Consider the following 20,953-nt stretch of genomic DNA (forward strand, 5'->3'; position numbering starts at 1 on the left):
CACTCGTGCACATGCTGGTGTCGGAGCAGGAGCTGACCCTTAATCAGCGCAGTTTGGCCAACAGCAACTGAGAGCCACAATTATCTGCCCTATAGATAGGTGAGCTGAATGCTGGGGGCCAGGGGCTGTGGAAAGGGAAGAGGCTGTCAGGGGGGGGAAGAGCCTGTGTTAACCTCTGTGGCTCGTGTTTCTACTGTGCACTAATGGACGCCTGTCATCATTATGGACAGAAACAGGAGGGCGCCTGCCAGCTGCATGACCCCCATAAAACAGAACAGGAAATCCTCGCAGAGAATGAAAGGAAAGGAGATTCCTTCACGTCGTTTTTTTTTCTACTCTTCTCCTCTCTGTAGTGACCTTTTATTCACTCTTTGGACTCTTATTTATGCTGCAAAACTGCAGTGTCACTCACAAGGCCGGGGAAGAACACGCTGGCTGTCCAGGTGTTGAGGCTGCTGTCACCTGGTTGTATGTAGCATGATCGCTTTGGACGCACAGTTCATTTACCTCTTGCCTCCTCTGTTAAAAGCCTCGGCGTGTTTTACAATGCTTCTGCCACGCAGGGAGGAACCTGTATAATCATTACATACAGCGGTTCACCCTTTGCTCGGCAGCTAAAGTCCATGTCCGTAATGTGACAGGACTTTGTCACACTCCCGTCAGTGATGTCCACTGAAACGTGACAACTTTATCGAGGAACCCTCCTATCAGACCTCCAGGAGATCACTCACAAACATGTGAAAGACAACGTCCACGGGAAGCAAGATTCCTTATTACGGCCAATAAGATAGCAAGATAATCTTTATTGTAGTTCTGAGGCTACACATTAATCCACTCTGCTGGAGTCTTTAGAGCTCATCATGTGATAATCTAAGTCATTAACAGTAGTTGTCAACAAAACCATGGAATCTTTCGAGATGTGGCAACACGGAGGAAAAAAAAAGGAGACTTCTGTGTGAGAGAGCAAGAAAACGCACAAACACACACACATGATCGTCTGCATTTGCATAGGCATGTCTGTGTGTGTGCGTGTGTGTGTGTGTGTGTGTGTGCCATGTCCATGGAGACGTCCCTGTGCGTGTGTGATCGCGGCGTGATTCACGGTGTCACAACCGTGCACAGAAACGACTGGACATCCTGAGCGGAAACCACAGCCGTCGAAGCTGCGTTCTCCAGCGACAGACAAACCGACCACTCTCACAAAGAGTCACTTGACTGGACCCTCATATAGGAAGTGAAAGAGGAAGCCCGTCGTCCATCCTGTGCTCCATCCCGATCTCTGCTCTGCACTTCATGTGAAGCCGCGCTCTCCGCAGACCAGCGTGAGCCTTGACTGTTGCAAAACACCGGGTGAAAGAACTGGCTGAGGCTGGAAACGGCTCGCTGTTTGGGGGTTGGGGGGGTTGGGGGGGGGTCAAATGTCTGGTCCGTTGACACTCGGCCAGAGGAGATTAGTGCCAATCACTGTGGCGAATGCGAGATTCGCAGATTGCTCAACGAGGCTTGTTTGAAACAAAAGAATATTTACCCAGCCGATCGACTAATTCTTATTTGACGGGGCTACTTTGTATCTAATCTCTCGCCGGGTCTCTCGGTGAGCACACCTGCGTTTAGAAAGTCACGCCGGTGTGGGGGGGCCAAAACCAACATGCCCCCCCCCCTCCCACCCCCCCACACGAAAAGCTGTGAAGTGCGATATCGCAGATGGAGGCGGCGAGGGATGTTTGACTGTCGGGTCCGCCGGGCCCTGGCGGCTCGAGGCCTCTGGCTGTGTTCATTGGTGACGGCGCACGTCGCCTGGCAGCCTGCATTCCTCTGCCTCTCCCCACACAATGGTGAGTCTCTGCAGCATTCCTCTGTCTGTGTCCGCTGTCTGAGATGCAGCCGGGCCTCGGCAAAACCTCCCGCACTCTGCCAAGAGGTGGGCACACCGCGTTTCAGCGCGTTCTGACGGGACGCGAGGGAGCGTCCGCACCGGGCGCCGGCCCTCTACGGTGGTGGTGGTGGGGGGGTTGGGGGCCTTATTTGATTGTGTGAGAGTGTGCCGAGGTTTACATCTAGAGTGGGCATCATGGTCGCGATAATAAAAAGGCCTCCGCGGGAGAGGTTTTGAAATAATAGCTTCCTCTTTAAGCGGCTTCATCGCCGCATACTGGCTCTTCCATTGTACTTCGCGCAAACGTCCCTTCGTCTGCTTTTTAAAAAATGCAAGCGCGTCTATTCTCAATCGTTTACACTGCTCCCTCTCTCTCTCTCTCTCTCTGATGCCACAGCCGTGCAGACACCTTTCCCTCCTGCTGACTCAGTAGCCAGCCTCAGGCGCTGTGGGCTGGGGGTGTTGGTGGCGGGGAGGAGGAGGAGGAGGAGGAGGAGGAGGAAGAGGAGGAGGGGAGGTGGGGGGAGGGGTAGTGTGAGGCTCCCACATCAGGCCCACCAGCCTATCACGCGCGAGGGAAAAGAGCTGGCTAATCGTTTCTACAATGGCACCCAGCACACTGTCACACAGCACCACAAACCGCTCTCCTCGCCAACACTTCTGCCGTATTATTCCGCCGTTGGTCAGGAATCCTCATGTGATGCATGTAAAGTGCGCAAACATGCCGCACGGAACAAAGAAGTGATTGAAAAACCACACCTACTAAAATGCATCAGTGCGGGCAATGTTAAACATATGCAAGTACACACAAACATGCATACCTTGCACTTGCTTTTCCCCAATTTGCATGTGCAAATACGACCTCACACTCGATGTAAAATGCTACAGAATTTTACAGAAAACGGTTTTAGTTCATACTAAGCACTCACCTGATTCTATAATTTAAAAATAAAATCCCGCCGTGTAGAATTATATTTACCAAAGACAAAAAAAATGCTACTAGACTAATTTGATAAGACGATTCTTCATATGTGCTGCATGTAGCAGTCGTGTGAGGAGGTTTACTGTTGGTGAGCACATTTACGATTACACTTTTGAAATTTAAACTGTGCCTGTAAACAATTCCATATAGAAGAGCCACTGATTAATGAGCCCTTCTCAATAGCATTAAAATACAGGGGAGCATTATTCATTGCCACAACCATCTGGATATTTTCAGCTACATCCTCCGTGTTCGCAAACGCACTCATCTACGTCACGTACTCCCGGGCAGCGAGTCGACCTTCAGGGATCGGCTCCGTTTTCAGAAGGAAAGTGTTGTTGCACCTGTGGTGGGATTTTCAGAGCTGCTGTCCCTCAATAGAAGAAGGGGGGAGGGGGTCAAAACTTCTCAGGGGTCACGCAAGAAGAGAGAACCTGGTCTCCAGGTTAAAGGGTGGCGCCATTAACAGAGCCACCTGCCCGGCTGGATTCCCACTGAGCGGAAAGAGAAAGTCTCCTCTCACTGGGAAAAAACTCCCTACATTTTTCTGTGTCTTCTCAGCGCAGAGGCCGTGACAGGGGTTATAAGCGCAATTTACAATGTGGCCACTTATCACGCATTATCACAATGGCCTTGGTACTATTATAGTCATCCAAATATTATTGTAGTCCTGAACTGGGAAGGATCCGTTGTCGGGAAATTTGCTCGAGGGTTTTCAAAATGTAACAGGAGAGACACAAACAACAAAAAACAACGCCAAAAGAAACCCAAAAGCGAAAGAATTCCTGCGCCGCCGGCCTGCGAAGCGCCCCGTTTCTCTCTTCCTCTGTTAATGAATGCAGAGGTGATCTTTGTCTGAGGAAGAGAGCAGAAGGGAAGCCTGATTTCCACTCCTTTTTATCTGTGCCCCACAGCCCCTGCCAGTCAGCCCCCGGAGCTCGCACATGCCCGGGTCCCACAGGAAGCCGCACTCCATGAAGGGCAAAGGTCAGGGAAGAAGGGAAAGCCACTCTGGTCCTTTTCATTCACCAACAGATACACAACGCTGTTACCGGGCTCCTGTTTTTCTTTGCAGTCTTATAATAATAATAATAAGATGATGAAAAAGTAGAATGTATGTGTGTTTCCAAAAAATTGTATGTTAGGGTGAGTTATAATAAAAGTGTTTTGTGGTGTCTACAGCGCACACAAACTAGTTTCACATTTACAAATTCTATCTAGTGTGTGTGTCCTTTTATTGTTTTTCCTTTGTATATTTTATATTAAATATTTGAGTGTGAATTTAAGAAATGTTATCATAGCTTGCATGAGAATAACTAATTAGAATACTAATAATTACTGTGTGTTGCAAACTGGAAAAGTTGGTCTAAATATTTCCCCGTGTGGACTATTTTTTTGTGAGGTTGTACATCTATATATGCAGAAGAGACACAATTTTAAAAAGTCACAATAGTTTTATTGATCCATAGCAAATTAAAAACAGTGGATGAAAAACAATTTGCATAATCATATATTATCTTAAAGAGAAAAGCAAATAAGGAAAACATCTGTCCCGCAGAATCGGCTTCATAAAAAATAATATAAATGCCATTTAAACATAATTCTTCTTTGTATGTTTTCTATTTTAAGGAAGCGTGGACACACATTATAATTTGAGCTAAAAAAAAAAACTAAGCAAAGCAAAATCACTAAAATGAGGATTGAGGAGTAACTAATGCAGAAGGATTAAAGTTGCATATTAATAAAAAGGAAATATTCTCCAATTTCAAGTCCTTTCAGACAAAATACAGATACGCCCTGTAGAAAAAAAACATGTCATGCATGTCCTGCATGCATGCTGTATTGTAATTTTGTATCCTAACTTGTTGCCTAGTTGTATCTATTACAATGATTTCAGCGATATCCTTTTTGTCCAACGCTAATTACAACTTTGTGTATCCATTTGCTTTGTTTGCTAAATAGCCAGGCGAGCTGTCAACATAATGCCTCCCCGTGGAAAAGCATCAGTTCTGCAGGAGAATTTAACAAAGTCACATCAGATACTCGGGCGAGGAAGGGTTGTCGCTGGTGGACCCGGTTTCGTGGTAACAGTTTGCGCCGGACAGTTTCTCGCATTTAAGTTTGTATGCGTCCCGCTCCCGCATCAGCCTGTTCAGTTCGTGTTTCAGCGTCTCGACCTGGGACACCAGGCTGGTCTTCTCGTGCTCCAGGACGTGCTTCTGCTGGACGCGCTTGTACCGGCAGGACTGCGCGTAACCCCGGTTCTTCAGGGTCCGGCGCTTCTGCTTCAGGCGCATCACTTCGTCCTTGCCGAGGCCCCTGAGGAGCCGGTTGAGCTCCCTGACGGACATCGACACCAGCTGGTCGTCGGAGAAGTGGCTGTCGGCGTTGGACAGCCGGTCGTGGCGGCTGTGCTGGTGGTGCGCGCCGAGGACCTGCTTGTCCTCCGGGGACTCGGGTGACGCGCAGCCCATGTCGTCTTTGTACGGATCTTGGCAGTGGCTGCTGTGGATGCCCTGCATGTCGGGGTGGCCCGGGAGCCCCCCGTAGTGCTGGACGGGCTCGTTCAGTTGGCCGTACCCGTCGTACTCTGCCTGGAAATGTGGCGGCTGGTGGCCGTGGGGCACAGACGGGTGTCCCTGCTGCGCCGTGGCGCCGATCAGGGCCTCCATCGCGTCCTCGGGTGTCAGACCGAAGGCTTGGGGGTACATTTGCTGCGGGTAACCCCCGTTGTTGGGTATCCAGAACTGGTCGCCCCCGGGGTTATTTCTCTGCTCGCTCGGATTGAGGTTCGGCGAGGAGGGGACCGAGTTACAGGGCGTGCTGCCGGGAGTGGACGAGACGGAGTCCGGTCTCTGGAGCTGGCTGCACGGCCCGACGAAGGAGCGGTCGATCCTCTGCATGTCCTCCTTCTTGACGCCGAACTTCATCAATTCAAAGTCGCTGACGAAATCCATGGGGTTTTTCTGCAGTCCCAAATGCGAATCGCTCATGTTCACTGGCAAGCTGGTCTCTTCGCAGAGCTCCGAATGTCCAATAGCTATTTCATGCAGTCAGCGAAATCGCGCTTACTTTCAAATAAAAAAAAAAAAATAAAAAAAAAACACGGCAGTTAATCCCAAACTTTGATTTCAGTTCAGAAGGGTGGAGGAGAAGAAAAAAAGCCCACACTCGTGCCTAAAAGCCTCCCACCTGATCAGAACTCTGCCAACCGGAGATTTGTGCACCGCGCAGCCGTTTTTTTTTTTTTTTCTTCCTCCCTCGGCTTCAGTCGCCACACGCTAGAAGTCCACCGATGACGCCAGCGGACTGGACGCGCCTCTCTGCCTGCTCGGGAGAAGCGCACTTTCTTCATAAAGCTGCATTGGCATGATGTCACGCCTTCCAGGCTACACCTCCGCGCTGCTCTCCAATGGAAACGCGCTGAGGGGGGAGATTTGCATGGGAGCTGCTGCGAGGCCGCCCCCCCATCCCCTCCGTGCCCCCCCCAAAGGGGTGTTCGTGATGATCATTTGACCAAAACCTATAAATGTCTGCACAGCGGAACACCATCTTCTGCATCACGCTTCTTTAACAGTTTGACTCCATTTTACACGTAGGCCTACTTACCCCACATGTTTGTGTGGATTCGTCCCGTTGTGCACAAGGGCCGGTGAAATACCTTCGCACGCACGCACACACACACACACACACACACACACACACACACACACACACACACACACACACACACACACACACACACACACACACACACACACACACACACACACACACACACACACACACACACACACGGGCGAATCCGCGCAGTGATTTTATTGTTTGTCAAGCAAAATACGCTCAACATATGGGCTCACTTTGATCTGCTTCGCGTTTACGGTCACATTGTTTCCCTTCGTCCATCATTTGGTTTACATTCCAGACAAATTTATACAACTTGTCGCAAATAAATACCCCGATACACTTAAACAACAAAAAGAGCAGCTGTAAGATGATTCAGTCGAGCCTTTTGCGGTCGCTGCGCTCTTTAGTCAGAAGGAAGGAGAACACTGACACCTGGTGGCCGCTCGCGCGCACCGCAGCAGAGATCCACTCCTGGCTCCTGCATCTGGACCCTCACTGCGAACATCTGTGCTCCCGGGGGTTCGCCCACTCAAGTTTATGCTCTCACCGTGAATTAACTAATTGTTTGTTCATAGCATAGATATACGTTCATCACTACATGTTGTGGGATCAATTGGGGGGCCGGGGGGGGGGGGGGGGGGGGGGACATTTCAAAAATAAAAACGCCGCGCAGGGCTTCTCCTTAGTTTACAGCTTCTTGAAAGCTACAGTACAAAATCCAGGATTAATTGCATTTATGATGTGTGCATTGACAGAGGGAGAGCCCTTTCGACATGTGTTGATTTTACAGAAGGTCGGCCTCTAAACCCGACAGCCAGAGGAAAAGAAGGTACCCTGCCGTAACAGCAGCTCCCCAACGTCTCCCCATAGGGGCGTCCAGAGGTGCCACAACTGCACAAGGTATCAAAGCGTTAAGCGACGCTCCGGCCCCGGGATGACACTCTCAGGCACTGCTTATTCCAGAGATAGTGAAAGCTTTACTGACAAGACTCAAGCCAAAGTCAATAGAAAATGCTGTCCCAGAACGCGGGGCGGGGGGGTCAGTTTCAGTCAGCTGTAGTTGCTGGGAACAAAGGAAACGAGGAGACAGCGTGACTGAGCAAGGATGGCTCGGGGAAGTTCGGCTAGGAGCCCATTGCAAGCAGACGCTGGCGTCCCGTTCCGCATGGAGGAAACCAGTCGAGCCTCTGATTACATCACATTCTATCATCTTCTTAAAGTCAACCGCATTCAACTCCTCAGATAATCCAGTAACAGCATCCATTAACAAACTGCAGCTGGATTAGGACCATGAAGACAATTAGCAAGGGGTTGTCACGTGGATGACAACGGTCATTCACTTGTTTCTCTCAAAATGCAATAAATGAACGTTACCCACGTCGCAGCAGCCAACAAGACGAGTTAGAGAGAACTTCAGAATAAATAAGGATAAGAGAAAAACAAAAAAAGGTCAATGCTGGACAGTTTTCTTTTTCTCTTTCCTCCGAACAGAAATGTACCATGTCTTTGTCTCCCTTTCTGTCTGTATACACAACATCTTTCCCACATGGCAAATGGGGTCCCGTGTGTTTCAATGGATATTTTGTAAATACAAAAAGGGCCCTAACTAAGAGTTGGCTTCACACAACCTTCCAGTCCACATGTAACGAACATGGAGCGAACAAGCAGCATTAGGAGAAAAGCCACAGCTAGACAGCGCAAAGGAGAAGTGATGATCGCCGGAGAACAACTGAGGTATGAAGAGAGACAGAGAGGGAATCGTTGACTTGTCAGCGGTCGGGTTGAAGGGGATTCAAGGATTACGGTTGAACACGTGTGGCTGATTTGAACTTAATTTCAAGGTTGAGACTCCACGATGGAAAGCTGATCAAGGACCGCCGCTACCACCTGCGCACGTATCCCAACTGCTTTGTGGCACAGGAACTTATAGACTGGCTGGTGAGCCACAAGGAAGCTCCAGATCGAGCGACGGCCGTCCGCCTCATGCAGCACCTCATGGATCATGACATCCTTCACCACGGTAAGAAGGACGCCCCCCCCTCAGCGAGGAGATATTGGACGTCGTGGAAGCAAAATTAAGAGACACACTCATTACCAAACTTATTAGAAACCGTGTGTTGCGTGTCCTCAGTCTGTGATAAGAGGCCGCGGTTCAAGGATGCCAAACTGCTGTACCGTTTCCGCAAGGATGACGGCACGTTTCCCTTCAACAGAGAGGTGAAAATCTTCGCGCGAGGCCAACGGCTCTATGAACAGTAAGAGCTTCGGTTTATGCTTGACCTTGAACAGACGGGATCGCATGCAACTCAAATCAATATGATTTTAAAATTTCACACACGCAGCACGGGCCGCCGTCCGCTGTCCAATAGGTGTTGCTAACTTTGTCTTTTGAAACGCTTCGACCAGCACTTTTGAAAGTTTAATTTGCATGCCTAGGACACATCTGACCTGTGTTTACGCGTCCGCTTCTTCAGTCTCATAGGGGACAAGAAGTCAATTCTGCAGCTGAGAGAGGAGCATGGCGTTGCATATCAGCGCTCCTTTCCTGGCGGCCAGTTGATTGACTGGCTCCTTCAGAACGGGGAGGCGGAGAGCCGGCGCCGGGGGCTGGAGCTGTGCCGCGCATTGCAAGAGCATGGCATCATTCAGCACGGTGAGGGGAGCCCTCACCCGGCCCCTCTGATGTCTGGCACCGGGAACGAGCGCGCTGTCAGAGGCCGCTGTCAGTGGGCGGCCAGCAATGAAACTGCAAACACAACCCGTCGACTCTTTGTGAAAGATTCAATTCATCACCAAAAACGGTTTTCTTTGTTGCTTCCCCTATCTCTCTCTCTCTCTCTCTCTCTTCCCACTTCCACCCCTAGTGGCAAAGAAGTATGAATTCTTTGACAGCGGATTGCTGTATCAGTTCTGCATCAATTTCCGCTGTAGACGTCGTCTATCTGAACTGCTGCGCGAGAGTGAACAGGACGACGACAAAGTGTCCACACAGGAGGACAGCCGCGGCGACAGTCCGTCCGTTCGGCACAAAAGCTCGCCTCAGGAAGGCGATAATGCTTTCCAGTCGGGTAAAAGAACGTCGCCCTCTTTCTTGCACTCAATACGCGTTGTTTGTAAATGCAAACTGTCCCATTACAATGCAGTTGCTTATTTAATTGCAGTGAGGGTAAGTAAAGATCTGACATCGGTCACCGGTGGGCGTCGAGGCAGCTCAAACTCTGCGCAGCTTCAATCTTCTGGATTTCCACTTCTGGTCCAGCTGTCTTCGTCCTCTGTGAGATGCAATCCTGAATCAGGCGAGCGTGTAATAAATATTCATGTCACAATTGTTTGAAAAAAAGGTCAAGATATTAAGTGTATTGAGGTTAAAGGTTGGGAAATAGTGAATTGTTTTTTTGTTTCAGTGCTAAGAAGACATTTTACATGCGAGGAGTTATTTGCACCCGGGGCTCCTTTAATCAAGAAAGTGTTGACGGTGAGTTACTTTAACGTCATTATTGTGAATTGGACAAACAAAATTAATTAATTAAATTAATCAAATCAAGCATAACTTGAACAACAGTCCTCCATAGTCAAAAAAAAGTGTAACCTCTCTTGGGGTGAGCTTTCGTGATACCAACACCAAACTATTGTCATGTAGAGACCATGTAAAACAAAGCATCTATTTTACATTAGAACTAGATAAAACACATCGATGTACACACACATATTCTATGTGCACTAATGAAGTTGTATCTCACCAGAACAGAATTATTCCATTTTATGTATAAAAATGGTGTAATTGATCTCACCCTGGTGTGATCGCAGGTTATCGGAGACGCCCTGGGCTGGGGCTTTGTTGTCAGGGGCATGGCACCCTGTTACGTGCAGGCCGTCGACCCTGAAAGCCCATCAGCAGCTTCAGGAGTTAAGGTCAAACATACATTAGACACATTGCACTGGAATTGGAAATAAATCATATTTTACTCAGGGGACAGAAATAAGACCGTTGTACCTCACATCATCTTCTTTAGGTGCGGCAGTTTGTGTGCCAGGTGAACGGACAGTGCGTCCTCTACCTGAACTACAGGACCGTCACCCGACTGGTGATGACAGGCCCTCGCACGATCGTTCTGGAAGTTCTGGAACCGCTAGAATGAAGACAACAACAACAGTTTTCAAGTTTAGTTCTTGTTTTAGATACAACTAACATTTACCAAAACTGAAATATACAATTATGTAATGTATTATTTTCAATTAAAGCCTATTCTGTATTACATGGACCGGACAGAGGTCATGAGCTCATTAATGAAACAAAAAGGAATATAAATCAATGAACATGGTTCTGTGACGACCTGTGCTGTTTTAAAGAACCTCAGTTCCCGAGTGACACGTGTTTTCTTTTTCTGACTGGAAATAAAACACGGTAGTATTCGACCACAAGGAATACTAACTTTCGGCCATCCAGCGCCTGCAAAGCTCCCTGCTGCGACTTCCGTCTTTTTGTCGTCGCCATTTTGGATTGAGAGTTTGGTTGACTTGAAATAGGTAACGATAGCTCGCAGCCTGGCCCGACCACAAGTGCAAGTACAACACTAATAACTAAGTGAGGCCATTTAGTGGTCGCGACGGTCATCCGTTCGTGAGTCTGCATGAAATGTGCGCCACCCTGCCCGGCCTTTCATTCCTCCAGCCAGCTAGCAGCTTTAGCAAAGCAGATGTCAGAGCTAACGAGCTAGCGTAGTTAGCTAGCTGTGGAGCTGAGCATCAGCACCGGCTGTGAGGAGAGTGAACATCAACATCAATCTGCACGTCCTCAGCCCTCCGGTCACCGTCTTTGTTAGTAAGCTGTTCCCCACACGTATCTCCAGGTGAGTGAAAGGCACTGGCTCGTGTTTGCCAGGGGAAATGAAGAAATAAATACCCATAACAGGCTATTCAGCGCCAACTTTGGTCCTAGCTAAGTGATGTTAGGAAGCAGACAGCAGCAGACAACACAGCTAATTTGGCTAGCACACTAACGTTAGCCTACAAAGCTAACAACATGTGCTGTGAAAGTCCAATTATCGTTCGATGTGGCCGATAAACCGCAGCGCGAAAGGTCTCGGATCTGCACTTGTTTCATTGTCTCTGATCAAGCCAGCAGTATTGCAAGCTAACTTGAAGCATGCTCTCTGAAATAGTGCAAGGCCCCCGGAGGAAACTGAAGATTTGAGCATAAACCCGTCATGAGTAAATCCGTTGACAATCATTTATGCATTTGAATTAAGACGAACGTTTGAGGGGCGTGTTGCCTGTCTGTGAAGCCGTCACTTTTACGGTTGGTCATTATTGATTATAATATGAAATGAAGTTAAAAAAAAATACACACTTATTGCTGGCTGGGATGCACGTTTCCTTAAATGTGTAAGCAATTTATTTTCTTATTTTCAGGAGAGATGTATCAGCTTCCAGTGAATAACCTTACAAGAATTAGAAGAGCTAGAAAACAGGTGAAAAAATCCCTTGGAGACATTGGACTTGAGTTCTGCAAGGAGGCAGCAGAGGTGAGTTTATATTAGTATGTAACTCATACAGTATGTGTGTCGCATACAGCTGATTTTCATTCATGTTTCAAGCAATTTCAGCTGTGCATTTTTAAAACTGCTTAAATGTCTATTGAGAAACATTTTTTGAAAGCAATCAAGGACAATTGAAAGCAATGCATGGCCAGTTAAATGAGTTTAAAGACAGTGCGGCTGGTATGAAAAAGTACTGCAAGCAGTCAACCTTGCCTGATCTTATGTTAACAAAGTGTTATTTATCATAACAGATGAGTCTTTATCTTTTCAAATCCCCCCCCACAGGAGTTCAAAGAGTTTTGTCCTGATGAGCAATATGTAAAGGCTAGTCTTTGCGTTGATATCTGTGCTTGGGATTCATCTTACTCCAAAACACAGGTGAATCTTACTATTATCTTCAGGGATTTTTCAAATACTCCACAAATCATTGTAATAATCTTAATGCTATTGTTTTTTTCCTCCCTAATGTCTTTTAGGAATACAGATCAAAGCCATTTTGCTGCACAGAGTGCCCCTTTTCTTCCAAATACTACTCAGGCTACAAGAATCACTTCCGCAATGTACACCGGAAAATCTTTGAGAGTAAAATTCTGCTCAACTGTCCATACTGCACGTTCACCGCAAGCAAAAGAATTTTGGAGACGCATGTTAAAATATTCCACATACCCAGTTCGGCGCGGCAGAATTATGGAGCCTCACAGGGAGCTGCTCTGGGAAAGAAGGACAAAGCGTTTCTTGATAGGGTTAAACAGGGAGATGGTGTGGAGAAAGCAATGTACTTTTGCAAAAAATGCACCTTTCGGGACAGTCTCTACAATGTTGTGAGAAGACACATATACAGGGAACATTTTCGGCATATTGTCTCACCATATTTTGCTATAGTCCCTGAATCATCTGTCAAAAATGGGGCTAATCCCATCAATGGCAACAACATCCTCTGTAAGCGCTGCCAGTTTTCCACCCGCAGCTATGAGGCTCTAGTGCAGCATGTTGTAGAGTATCACGAGCGCATCGGCGCTCAAGTAACCACTATGATTGGACATGCTAACATTATTGTTTCCAGGCCTAAATCTTCGTCAGTTGCTTCTCAGAAAGCCCCTCTGCTCGTAAGGGACCAAAAACATAGAACTCACCCAACAGCACAACCAGTTATTGGCTTTTTAAAACCAGTGGCCCCTGTTAAGAATCAGTCCTCTGCCACAGCCGGTCAGATGCGTCAGGTTGTTCCTAGCAACAGCTCAATGGCTGAAGGTAATGCTGGGGTAAACACGGCACAGACACAGAAGTGGAAGATATGTACTGTCTGCAATGAGCTTTTTCCGGAAAACCTCTACAACGCCCACTTTGAAAGTGCACACAAGGCAAAGAGAGTTTGGGCGCTGGCAAAGTACATCATGAAAATCCACAACTTCACCAGCAAGTGTTTGCTTTGCAACCGCTATCTGCCCAGCGATACGCTGCTAAACCACATGCTGATCCACGGGCTCACCTGTCCACAGTGCCACTCTGCTTTCCACAATGTGGAGAAAATGATCGAGCATGTTGCTCAGGCTCATCCTGATGACTTTGTCGGACCCCCTGGTGCATCCCCTCTAACCTTTGATCTCACCCTTAAACAAGACAAGTCCAGTAACGTACAGCTCGTTGTGCTCACCTTTAACATGAAAGAATCCATAAATGGTAAGGGTCAGTCTGCCCCCGCTCAGAATACTGTTCCACCTCAGGTCAAACTCACTGCTCCCAGAATCATTGAAAAGAAAAGCGAGACACTTCCAAGAAGTTTCACTGCACTACCATACAAGAGCGAGGTCGGGAAGACTCTCTGTCCTCTGTGCTTCACTATCCTCAAAGGGCCCATCTCGGACGCTTTGGCCATGCATCTGAGGGAGCGACACCAGGTGCTTCAAACCATGCATCCCGTTGAAAAGAAGATGACGTACAAGTGCATACATTGCCTGGGAGTTTACACTAGTAACATGGTTGCCTCCACGATCACGCTGCATCTGGTGCAGTGCAGGGCGGTTGGTAGGAGCCAGGCGGGCCAGGGCTTCAAGTCGGCTTTGACGCTCAACTCATCGGGGGCTGGCTTCCTCAAGAGGCAGCCGCCGACGCAGGCCATGTCCAACCCCAAGAGGATGAAGCTGAGCAAGGAGTCAAAGATGTCCTCCACAGCCGTTGGGAGTCAGTCCGAATCTGATGGCCTTGCTCTGGATCCTAGAAGCTATGAGCACAAGACGTATGAGGCCAGGAAAGACTTCCTGACTTCCTACTTCAACCGGCGACCATACCTCTCTCCTCAAGAAGAGGAGAAGCTCTCTGCGAGTCTGTGGCTTTGGAAATCTGACATCGCTAGTCACTTTGCGACCAAGAGAAAGACGTGCGAGACACTATGTGAGACCAGGAAGCTGTCGGTTTTGCTGGGCTTCGACATGCACGCCGTAAAGAAAGTCAAGCACGAGTTGATCTTTGTGGAGAGCGAGCTTGGTTCCACCTCAACCGGGAGATCCGGAGGCCTCAAGTCTGGCACTCCTAGCACAGACCAAAACCGGCAGTGTGAGACACTAAACTGTACCTTAAAACTCAGTACATGCACAGAGACCATTTCCATTGACTCAGACAGTGAACCAGAAGCGGAGGATGGACCTACAGAGAATGGAAGCGTTGACACAAACCAAGACGAGAATGTTAAATCCGAGGAGACAGCGAACCTGAATGAAGAGTTGGAACCTTTAAACGTGTCTGATTCGTCAACAGAGGAGAGCACTTTGCATGACGGGAAAGCAGATGCTTTGATGACTTTCTGTTAGTGGACCTGCTTAGCAGTGTGCCTTGATTCAGAGAAGGTGTATAGATTAAGACTGGGGAGAAACAAAAACCGCTGGAAAGAAGGAAGGAAAAAGTTGCATTATAGTGCACAAATATTATTGTGCACAAATATGACATAAGTGACATTGTATAGACTTTAGCTTCTCATCTTTGTGAGTTTCTTTATACAATATTATTCACTTTAAATTGTCATAAGATTTACAAAATCATTATGCCTACTCTCCCACTTCCATGAGTTTTTTTTTTTTTTACCCCTGACAAAACTGTATCATATTTTCATTTCACATTTGCAACGTGTAGGACATGCTAACCCCTTATGACCTTGTTTAAGTAAATATGTTTAATAAAAAACATTTGATTTTTCCCGGCCTACTCCAATTATGCAATCTTTGACATTGCTCATTTGTGTTTAAGTGTTTTAATAAAAGAGGCACTTAAAAAAACAAAACATTGTGGACCGAGCACAGTGGACCATCAAAAGTTAAATGCAGATACAAAATAGATTCTTGCATTGTGTATCAGTCATTGATGGTTAATCTTGAAATTAAAATAACGGGAATACAATTTAAATCCTACCTTCATTTGGATAACCCCAGAGGGAGAGGAAAATACAGCATATGTTTGGCTTTAATTAAAGGACATTTGCTACTAAATAGTTTAGATATTAAAAAGTGCTGATGCTTAATACGCGCTTACCTGCAACTAAAAGCAATATAAAGGTTTTACACATTAAGGTACTCCATTGACTTAATTCTATACTAACGCTTATTTTCTATAAGTTTTGTGGCATTTCTAAGGCAAATATTCCAGGCTGTTCTGGTGTTAAATTGAAACTACGTTGAATGTATGGCGTAGTAACATGATGCGAGATCCATCCAGAACAAACGTACGCGCTTTTCCAGTGAATTAGCTTTCAATGGCCCCTTAACTTCCGCTCTGTCTCAGTGTTGATTGGTGCAGCGGGCATAAGGAGGCGGGACTTAAGGCTAGAACAGAAGCGGGATTGGCTAACTGCCAGCATGCATCACAGTCCAGGCCACAGAGTCTGCAGCTGCAAAGATGTCCATATTGTGTCTTCATTCACAACTACAGCTTCTAGTAACTCCGTAGCTGCCCTCTGAAAGGAAAAACAACATATTAGCAGTTGTAAGTATAACTGTCTACGACGATGAGCTCGCATACGTCCTACTGGTGTAGCTTTAAGTCGGGTTTCGTGCGTTTTCCAAGAGACTGTTTATAAACAGCTAGTTAGCACCTGAAGCTAAAACTGGTAGCATGTACGTGACTTCAGAGCTGTCAACGGTGGCAGGTTGATATCGAACAGACGCGCTTCATATACATTGTAACTACGTGACGCGGGTGAATTTCACCCGGCTCGGATTTTAAAACCGATTATTAGCTCATGTGTTCGCTTGCGCTTTAATATTATTAGATTTCACATTGTAGTTTTCTTCGCTATTTCAGTCGCGCGTGAGTTTTCAGTTCTGTCTGTACTGTCACCGACAGTCCGACCCGTCAGCGTGTCGCTGAAACGCGCTGCGAACATTATCATCGTGTGCTAAGGCCGAGCGGATGTTTCTAATCTCTCTGCAATCAAACGCCATTGCCTGGAAACGGTGATGTGACGGGCGTGATGGTCTCTGGAATTGATTCACACAACTCCAAGCAACTTTGAACAGAGTTTCACTCGCGTCAGTGAAGTGAAACCAATGCTCAAACATAAACACGATGTTGGTCCTTCCCTTGTTTGCTCCCAGGCTGCTGTTACCGGCTGCAACGCCGGGAGATGAAGCTCTAATGTGGTCAGCTGACGGAATGAGAGGAATGGCATGCGTCAACATGGGGTCCTATTAGACTGGCTGCGTGCGCGTTGGAGGTTTTCACGGTGTGGGAACAATGGCGAACATTAACAGGGAGCTGGTGGAGTTCTTCCTAAGCTACAAGCTGTCTCAGAAGAACCACCCAACCTCTCTGTTGAGGCCGGAGGATGCCGGCGGAAGGACGGAGGGAGACAAGGCCAACTCGGCGTCCGTTCCTGGACGCGGGAGCAGCGCCGGCCAGCCGGGGATGTCGTCGCCACCGCCGCCGCCGCCACCGTCCGGTGACACCGAGGCCGTAAAGGCAGCTCTTCAGGACTCTGCAAATGAGTTTGAGCTGCTCTTCACGCAAGCGTTCAGTGACCTCTCCTTGCAGCTAGACGTCACCCCCGACACGGCCTACCACAGCTTCAAGAGCGTGATGGACGAGGTGTTCAAGGATGGCGTCAACTGGGGCCGCGTGGTGGGCCTGTTTGCCTTCGGCGGCGTGCTCTGCGTGGAGTGCGTAGAGAAGGACATGACCGAGCTGGTTTCCCGCATCGCGGACTGGATGACCACGTACCTGGACGAGCACATCAGTGCTTGGATCCAGAGCCAGGGAGGATGGGTGAGTCGGTTACAAATGGACATCCCACGCATACATGAGCATGTGCATACATGAATGTACATATATATAATGCTACTGTGTGTACATTCTTTTGGATTCCAGGACTGTTTTGCTGACATTTTCGGGCGGGACGGCGCGGCAGCGGCGAGGAGATCTCAGGAGACGATGAGAAGGTGGCTGCTCGTCGGGGTGGCGCTGCTAATGGGAGTGCTCGTCGGTATGGTCATGGTCAAGAAGCGGTGAAGCTGCTGCTCGTCTCGGTCACCGCGACGCGCCCTGTGTAATGCTACGCCTACAAAGTAAAACTAAATAGTGGATGTTTACATAAGCCCCGTCTGCTTGTGCACTGACGGAATGTGGGTTGGCTGAAGCAGTTTGTGACGGCGTCCATAAATATGTAGCTTGGTGAGCCGTAACGATCCTCACCCCGTGCTGTCCGGTGTCCTTTTTTATAATTTATTTTCTTTCCAGGCGCACAGCAGATTTTCAGTTGTTAAAGGGTGTTATTCTCCTGACTGGAAGTGCTTAACATGAACCCGATAAGCTAAGAGACAGTGGAACCGTTATCCGTGGACCAATTTTTTTATTACTTACAAACTGACAGAATATAAGTTATACCTCCTGTTCACTGTGGAATGCTCAGCTCCTCTTGTTGGCTGTACTGGAGTTTTAGGCATGCTTAAAAAATAAATCTATTTATGTTTTTCTTGTGTCTTTATTGTGTCGTTCTTATGATTCATAAGTAGCTGGTGTCAAAATCCACATGATAATTTGAACTTTAAGTCTTAACAAACTGTAATTGTGCAGAAATATCCCTCGTATTACTCCCATAGCTCTGTAATGTGTTCCCTTTACAAATGTCTTATGTATTACGTAACCTGGCGCACTAACCTAATTACTGACCTACAGATCATAGAATGAAGTCAAATGGAACATCTATTCAATTTGATAACAAGGCAAACACAAAGTATGAGGTTATGTGCCCCAAATTGTATTTTTCTTAAATTCAATAAAAGCGTTTTGCATTTGCAATCTAGTAACCTAAGAAGAATGTAAGTGCATTATTACTATTGTATAAAGCAATTACTAGTTTTTGTCCTGGATTAATTAATATTCATCATAGATGAGAAGAGTAATTGTGTTGAATTAACTCCAAACCAGGAAATTTGTAACATTTTAAATCCAGTCTGGTGTAAATGTATATATGCAGACATGCAGATGTGCACATCAAAGAATACGTTGAATATATATCAAGTACAGCAAAACATGCTTTTTTATACAAGAATACCCCAAATATGAACAGGAAAATAATCAAAAGTACGGTACATAAGTGAATGCACTAAACATGTCTTTAACTAGATAAATTCAACTTATTTTTCTCTTAAAAATAACACGTTTGTCGAGACGTACAAGGAAGGTATTCCCAAAATATACAGACATGGTTTACAAGAACGCTTTTATTTCCCGTTCTTCATCCAATCCTTTAGGCGTCACACGTCCCCTATTTGATATCCGGTTCTGTGTCCTCATATATGTGCACCGGCTATTGGGATGACGATATGAGCAACACGCTTAAATGTGCGTTATCTCTTAACTGCAGTGCGTAGAGTTTAACATCCTGTCAGTTGGAAATAACTGTAGCTGCAGTGTGGTGTTCCGGCCTGTAGGGGGGGCACACGTACCACATCCCCCAGGAGATGAGACGCTGGACGTCAGGCCCTGGGACTGGCATGTCGTTCCAATGCATTCCTGGCTGTAGCTGACAGGGCCGGCGCTAGCCATTTGGGTGCCCTAAGCACAAATGCTTGGTGGTGCCCCCCCCCCCCCAACCAACCAACCAACCAATCACCACCAAAGGAATAACAACCATTCAGAATTTCTTAGTTAGGTTCTCTTTATTCCCCAAATAACTTCTAAACATAAATAATTTACGTAAAAAAACATGAAAAAAAAATTATATAAAAGATAAAATTATAAATACCAAATACCACCACAATTACTAAAAACACAGATTTGGAACTGAACATTGTAAACACAGGAGGTTCCCCTTTTTCTCCACTAATGGTCTAGGCCTATTACTTTTGTATTGCTTTTGCATATTAACATGCTTTAGACATATTTTATTTGTTATTTATACCAGTAGCCTACTGTGATGATTTTTCACGTCCCAGATTTTTTGATGCGCCCCTCAGGCACTTGGTGCCCTACGCGCAGTGCGTGATGTGCGTGTGCGAAGCGCCAGCGCTGGTAGCCGAAACCACGTTCTGCTGTTCCCCTTCAGAAAATCTGTTTGGAATGACACGCAATGAAAACAACATATTGACCAATAATGGTTATAATCTCTTATTTCATTGAGTCTCCAAGGGTTCAAAGATAAAACAACTCAATATCGTAACTCTCATAACTCTGGCTACCACAACTAAGGAGGACGTGGTGCATCTCTGCCGGATGAAAGGCAGAACGGGAAAAGAGACAAACGCTGAGAGAGAGAGAGAGAGAGAGAGAGAGAGAGAGAGAGAGAGAGAGAGAGAGAGAGAGAGAGAGGGAGAAGGCCACTAACGTAAGGCCTCGTGAGTGAACTGGAGCAGGCCTGTGGTTGCTAATCTATCCCTGTCATTTCCCTCGGGGCAGAGCTGGTGGGCCACAGCCCCAGATAAACAGCACACAAAGACAGTCAATTTAATAACTTTTTTTTAAGCACGTTATTATTTGCCTTTTGTTTTCCGAGAGCAAAACCCTCGACTAGATCACGGCTCTTCTGACTGCTGTCCAGGCTCCGAAATGGTGGAACGAGCTCTCTGATGACATCAGGACGGCAGAGAGCCTTCACATCTTCCGCCGCAAAACTAAAGACACACCTCTTCAGACTCCACCTCCACTAAAAAGACCTGTTGTAGCACAAATTGTACTTATAATGTCTTTTATCTATAGCAAGTTGTAAATCGCCTTCTTTAATGAAATTACACTTGTTTGTATCCTTATGGTTGAAATACATTCATTGTAATGCTTTGGATGAAAGCGTCAGCTAAATGAAATGTAATGTACTAATTGTGACAATAACAATATGGATTTTGAAGGTGTCATTGCTGATATGTGTTTTAGGGTCAACAGAACCCCCCCCCCCCCTTTTTTTTTAACCTGTTACCTTACATGTGGGGCATCAATGCATCCAATTCCCGTCATCAAGGTGCAGACTGGAATCATGGGACTTTAATGAAATGGGACTGAAATTAAGCTGCACCAAGAAGAAAAAAGAAGAAGCTATTTGTGTGTTGTGTGTGTGTGTGTGGGCCTGTTAGTGTCACGAGTGTGTGGCATTCCCAGAGGATTGCAGGGCTGCGCATCAATTAAAGTCGTCGTGACTGAAAACACACTCAGCGATGTATGATAATTGTTCTGTCCCAAGGTCATTTTTGACCTAAGCACCGAACATTGTTGTTCTTATTATCAACGGAACGACATTAGTTCATCCTAATGTTTTCTTTTACATTTGACTTCCTTAAAACTAGTAAGATTGAGCCTTCAGATGAGACCGATGATTTATCTGAGCTCTCTTGTGTCACAATAGTGCCCCTCGCCGACTAACTGACAGGGAGCGTGAGGGTGGCGGTGCCAGCAGCAGGTGGATGCTTGTGGGGTCTGCGGCCGCCGTGATAACCAGTGATAACCTATCAGTCA

The 20,953-nt window shown here is 46.8% G+C and overlaps 4 protein-coding genes and 1 long non-coding RNA gene across 7 annotated transcripts; 3 read left to right on the forward strand and 2 right to left on the reverse strand.

Moving 5' to 3' along the window:
* Positions 1–4,292: 4,292 nt before the first annotated feature.
* mafbb (v-maf avian musculoaponeurotic fibrosarcoma oncogene homolog Bb) lies at positions 4,293–6,987 on the reverse strand. The gene has a single exon (XM_040203306.2). The coding sequence runs from the start codon at positions 5,849–5,851 to the stop codon at positions 4,889–4,891; it is 963 nt and encodes a 320-aa protein (XP_040059240.1). The 5' UTR covers positions 5,852–6,987; the 3' UTR covers positions 4,293–4,888.
* A 180-nt stretch (positions 6,988–7,167) lies between these two features.
* Positions 7,168–11,136, reverse strand: LOC144388895 (uncharacterized). Its single transcript, XR_013453150.1, has 4 exons — positions 10,919–11,136; positions 10,480–10,615; positions 10,277–10,383; positions 7,168–9,772 (listed from the first exon to the last, which is right to left on the reverse strand). It is a non-coding gene; the product is annotated as an uncharacterized LOC144388895 (long non-coding RNA).
* Positions 8,085–10,842, forward strand: LOC120834918 (DEP domain-containing mTOR-interacting protein). Of its 2 annotated transcripts, none has more exons than XM_040203303.2 (9): positions 8,085–8,219; positions 8,327–8,505; positions 8,617–8,740; positions 8,960–9,138; positions 9,350–9,553; positions 9,647–9,787; positions 9,890–9,960; positions 10,293–10,397; positions 10,499–10,842. In XM_040203303.2, the coding sequence occupies exons 1-9, from the start codon at positions 8,137–8,139 to the stop codon at positions 10,622–10,624; spliced, it is 1,212 nt and encodes a 403-aa protein (XP_040059237.2). In that variant the 5' UTR covers positions 8,085–8,136; the 3' UTR covers positions 10,625–10,842. The 2 variants fall into 2 exon arrangements, with proteins under 2 accessions (XP_040059237.2, XP_040059239.2); XM_040203305.2 differs by having other exon boundaries at positions 9,647–9,781.
* Positions 10,953–15,214, forward strand: adnpa (activity-dependent neuroprotector homeobox a). Of its 2 annotated transcripts, none has more exons than XM_040203299.2 (4): positions 10,953–11,335; positions 11,898–12,010; positions 12,311–12,403; positions 12,502–15,214. In XM_040203299.2, the coding sequence occupies exons 2-4, from the start codon at positions 11,903–11,905 to the stop codon at positions 14,830–14,832; spliced, it is 2,532 nt and encodes an 843-aa protein (XP_040059233.2). In that variant the 5' UTR covers positions 10,953–11,335; positions 11,898–11,902; the 3' UTR covers positions 14,833–15,214. The 2 variants fall into 2 exon arrangements, with proteins under 2 accessions (XP_040059233.2, XP_040059234.2); XM_040203300.2 differs by having other exon boundaries at positions 10,976–11,784.
* A 647-nt stretch (positions 15,215–15,861) lies between these two features.
* On the forward strand, positions 15,862–17,980 carry LOC120834920 (bcl-2-like protein 1). The gene is made up of 3 exons (XM_040203307.2): positions 15,862–15,997; positions 16,609–17,275; positions 17,378–17,980. Exons 2-3 carry the CDS (start codon positions 16,748–16,750, stop codon positions 17,516–17,518), a joined length of 669 nt encoding a protein of 222 aa, XP_040059241.2. The 5' UTR covers positions 15,862–15,997; positions 16,609–16,747; the 3' UTR covers positions 17,519–17,980.
* The last annotated feature ends 2,973 nt before the right edge of the window (positions 17,981–20,953 follow it).

This window comes from Gasterosteus aculeatus, chromosome 17 (assembly GCF_964276395.1).
Source record: "Gasterosteus aculeatus chromosome 17, fGasAcu3.hap1.1, whole genome shotgun sequence".
NCBI lineage: Eukaryota > Metazoa > Chordata > Actinopteri > Perciformes > Gasterosteidae > Gasterosteus > Gasterosteus aculeatus.